Raw genomic sequence first — 5,000 nt, 5'->3', positions numbered from 1 at the left:
TATATATATATATAATATATATTTATATATTAAAAAACATTAGTTAAAAAAATTAAATTCAAAGCAATAATAAACTAAACAAAAACAATACAAAAAAAAAACCCCTCCCCTCCCCCAACCCAATAAAGCAACAAAAACAAAAACAAAAACAAACCAAAAAATAAATTGAAGCAATAAAACAACACTGCAACCCAATAAAACAAAACAAACAACAAAAAAATTATAGAAATAATAATGGCACACGACAACTTTGAGTAAACAGACAAACGGATAAACAAAAAAAAAACAAAAACAAACAAACAAACAAAACGAAACCGAACTAAAAGGGGAGGTAAGATGTATGAAAACAATGACTAACTTGGCGGCGGTGAAGATGGAGGTAGAGTTGGTGGTGATGGCGTTGATGGGAGAGTTATGGGCCTTGATCTCCCCCAGGCTGAGGCAGGTGTCGGGGTGCCACAGCTTCAGGAAGCCACCGCGTCCCCCACTCAGCAGGATGTTGGTCCCTGGGACAAAGTCCAGGGCACAGACCCAGTCCTTGTGAGCTGCGTTGATGGACTGGATGGGTGGGGGGGGGGGGGGGGGGGGGGGGGGGGGGACACATTTTATAGTTGTCAGAGAATATGTAAAAACCAAAACAAACTAGAGATTTTGTGTAGGGCAAAATCCACTTAACGTTGATGGACTGGATGGGTGGGGGGGGGGGGGAAGGGGGGGGGGGACATTTGATAGTTGTCAGAGAATATGTAAAAACCAAAACAAACTAGAGATTTTTATGTAGGCAAAATCCACTTAACGTTATGGAATGGATGGGTGGGGGGGGGGGGGGGGGGGGGGGGGGGGGGGGGGGGACATTTGATAGTTGTCAGAGAATATGTAAAAACCAAAACAAACTAGAGATTTTTTGTAGGGCAAAATCCACTTAACGTTGATGGACTGGATGGGGGGGGGGGGGGGGGGGGGGACACATTTTATAGTTGTCAGGAAATATGTAAAAACCAAAACAAACTAGAGATTTTTTGTAGGGCAAAATCCACTTAACGTTGATGGACTGGATGGGGGGGGGGGGGGAACACATTTTATAGTTGTCGGGAAATATGTAAAAAAAAAACAAACCAAAACAAACTGTAGAGCATTTAATACAGCCCAAAATCCACTTAACCTGCTCAAAACGCTTTACAAAGGGTCTCTGATCAACAGCAACATGTAACATGTAGACCGAGACATTGACACCTGTTAGGCGATATTACAATTATTTTTCGACAGAGGCGATGCTGTTGATGACCGGGTACTCATTTTACACCTGAGAATGGTGAGAGAATGTGAGTATAGAGCCTTCTTTTCCAAGGACTCAACTATGCGCCGAGCGAGGCTCAAACCCAGGACCTTCCGATCCGAAAGCGAGTGTCATACCACAAGACCACATAGCTGCACAAAATTGTGAGAATGGACAGAAGTCCTTTTAGAGACACCAGGCCATGAAGCCGGAATTTATCCCAGTTTCTATAGTGTGAAATGGATAATAGCAATTTCTTGCTACCCCTTGGAATGGAGGCTAGTCTATTACAAAGTAATTTCCGTTAGATCAACAAACAGACCCAACTACCCAATCACTGCTGGGTGGACAGGGGGGGGGGGTCAGAAAACAATCTCAACTGAACCTGGGACCGATCTCGGTCCCTTTGCTTGTGAAGCGAGTGCTCTACCGTCTCAACTGTCGAGACCCCCCTGTTAATTTCTCCTCCATTTTCCCATTTTTTCAGGAATTATGGCATTATAAGTTAATTTCTCCTCCATTTTCCCATTTTTTCAGGAATTATGGCATTATAAGTTAATTTCTCCTCCATTTTCCCATTTTTTCAGGAATTATCGCATTATAAGTAAATTTCTCCTCCATTTTCCCATTTTTTCAGGAATTATGGCATTATAAGTTAATTTCTCCTCCATTTTCCCATTTTTTCAGGAATTATGGCATTATAAGTTAATTTCTCCTCCATTTTCCCATTTTATCAGGAATTATGGCATTATAAGTTAATTTCTCCTCCATTTTCCCATTTTATCAGGAATTATGGCATTATAAGTTAATTTCTCCTCCATTTTCCCATTTTTTCAGGAATTATCGCATTATAAGTAAATTTCTCCTCCATTTCCCATTTTTTCAGGAATTATGGCATTATAAGTTAATTTCTCCTCCATTTTCCCCATTTTTTCAGGAATTATGGCATTATAAGTTAATTTTCTCCTCCATTTTCCCATTTTATCAGGAATTATGGCATTATAAGTTAATTTCTCCTCCATTTTCCCATTTTATCAGGAATTATGGCATTTTAAGTTAATTTCTCCTCCATTTTCCCTTTTTTTCAGGAATTATGGCATTATATGTTAATTTCTCCTCCATTTTCCCATTTTTCAAGGAATTATCGCATTATAAGTTAATTTCTCCTCCATTTTCCCATTTTTCCAGGAATTATGGCATTATAAGTTAATTTCTCCTCCATTTTCCCATTTTTCCAGGAATTATCGCATTATAAGTTAATTTCTCCTCCATTTTCCCATTTTTTCAGGAATTATGGCATTATAATTTCTCCTCCATTTTCCCATTTTTCCAGGAATTATGGCATTATAAGTTAATTTCTCCTCCATTTTCCCATTTTTTCAGGAATTATCGCATTATAAGTAAATTTCTCCTCCATTTTCCCATTTTTTCAGGAATTATGGCATTATAAGTTAATTTCTCCTCCATTTTCCCATTTTTTCAGGAATTATGGCATTTTAAGTTAATTTCTCCTCCATTTTCCCATTTTTTCAGGAATTATGGCATTATAAGTTAATTTTTCCTCCATTTTCCCATTTTTCAAGGAATTATCGTATTATAAGTTAATTTCTCCTCCATTTTCCCATTTTTTTAGGAATTATGGCATTATAAGTTAATTTCTCCTCCATTTTCCCATTTTTCCAGGAATTATGGCATTATAAGTTAATTTCTCCTCCATTTTCCTATTTTTTCAGGAATTATCGCATTATAAGTTAATTTCTCCTCCATTTTCCCATTTTTTCAGGAATTATAAATAATAGTGTGAAATTGAATGTAAACTTCAATTTGATGAACGAAAACAGATAATGTGGACGTTTTATCAACAAAACAGGATGAGTGAAACACTACAGTCCAATGAGATAAAAATGAGAGATAGAAGTCTTACATGTTTATGAGTCTGTGTAGTGATGTCCCATTTCTTGATACACATGTCCCTTGAGCCAGAGAACAATGTGTTGCCTTGCAGGGCCAGGCTTGAAATGCCGTCGTAGTGGGGAGGCATCAGGTTGTACTTTGGCCACAGGATGCCTGCTGCGTCTTCTATGACGTCAAACATCTGAGGGAGAACAACGGGGGGAAATGCGTCAACGATTTGGAGATCAAAGCTTGTGCATTTAATCAATATTGCGCTATATAAATAAATGCATTTATTTATATAGCGCAATATTGATTAAATGAGATCAAGGTGGTTTATAGCTAGGCCCAAGCCAAATAAATTGAAATAAATTTAGAATTTTATATAGCGCAATATAAACAAGATGTGATCAAAGCGTTTTACAAGGGTCGCTGGCCAACAGCAATATTTAACATGTAGGACGGGACATGATGCCCGTTAGGTGATATTATAATTATTTTTGACAGAGACAACAGTGTTAATGGTCAGGTACTCATTTTACACCTGAGTACAATGAGAATGTGAGTAAAGTGCCTTTTCCAAGGACTCAACTATGCGCTCAGCGAGGCTCGAACCCAGGACCTTCCGATCCGAAAGTGAATGCCATACCACTAGACCACGTAGCCGAAAGCAACACTTGACATGTGGGATGAGACATGAAACCTGGGAACAGCCAATACATTATATTTTTTGACAGTGACAACACTGTTAATGGCCAGGTACTCATTTTATACCTGTGTATGGTGAAAGAATGTAATGTAAGTAAAGAGCCTTTTTCAAGGCCTTAAATTTGACAGCACCCGTGATGGATCTCTGTCCCTTTGGTTGTGAAACGATTGGTCATATCACAATACCATAAAGCAGAATGACAATGATGATGATATTAATGATGTCTTTGTTGTTAATGATGATGATGATGATGATGATGATGATGATGATGATGATGATGATGATGATGATGATGGTGATGATGATAATGATGATGATGATGATAATGATGATGATGATGATGATGATGATGATATTAATGATGTCTTTGTTGTTAACGATGATAATGATGATGATGATGATGATGATGATGATGATGATGATGATGTCTTAGTTGTTAATGATGATGATGATGATGATGATGATGATGATGATGATGATGATGATGATGACGACGACGTTAATGATGATGATGATGATGATGATGATGATGATGATGATGATGATGATGATGATGATGATGATGATGATGATGATGATGATGATGATGATGATGATGATAATAATGATGATGATGATGATGATGATGATGATGATGATGATGATGATGATGATGATGATGATATTAATGATGTCTTTGTATTGTTGTTATTTGTGTTGGTCATTATGATATTGATGATATTCCTGATTATGTTGTTGTTGGTGTTGTAGTAGTTAATTATGACCATTTCTTTCCAGGTGACTTACTTTGATGTAATGGTCCTTGGATCCTGAGATGACCATGGTACAGTTGGACTGACCTTTGGTCAAGGCCAGGGCCATGACCGGGGCCTGATGACCACACAACTTGCCTGCTTGACCAAATCTGAAAATAAGGATAAAAAAGCTATTCATAAAAGTACATTAATAAAGTAGATAAACACATTATATATATTTCAAGCATAATTCTGATTAACTACTACAATATTGTTTCGGGCAATCGCTCTCATCCAAAAAATAAAATTGAGCACTATTATTTCATGGTATCTGTTTATATATATATATACATATACTATAATATATATAATATATATTAATATATAT

General features: G+C 37.1%; 1 protein-coding gene across 1 annotated transcript in view; it reads right to left on the bottom strand.

Moving 5' to 3' along the window:
* Positions 1-5,000, bottom strand: part of LOC144979058 (kinesin-like protein KIF21A) — a 146,178-nt gene that overhangs the window by 7,563 nt on the left and 133,615 nt on the right. Inside the window, exons 35-37 of the mRNA XM_078925672.1 lie at positions 4,665-4,782; positions 3,201-3,371; positions 103-558 (exon numbers count right to left, since the gene is read on the bottom strand). Coding sequence (XP_078781798.1) covers positions 103-558; positions 3,201-3,371; positions 4,665-4,782 — 745 coding nt within the window. The remainder of the gene's footprint in view (positions 1-102; positions 559-3,200; positions 3,372-4,664; positions 4,783-5,000) is intronic.

Source organism: Berghia stephanieae, chromosome 8 (assembly GCF_034508935.2).
Source record: "Berghia stephanieae isolate SIO BIC M18660-M18661 chromosome 8, UCSD_Bste_1.3, whole genome shotgun sequence".
Classification (NCBI taxonomy): domain Eukaryota; kingdom Metazoa; phylum Mollusca; class Gastropoda; order Nudibranchia; family Aeolidiidae; genus Berghia; species Berghia stephanieae.
This window is presented reverse-complemented; position numbering and strand designations above follow the sequence as displayed.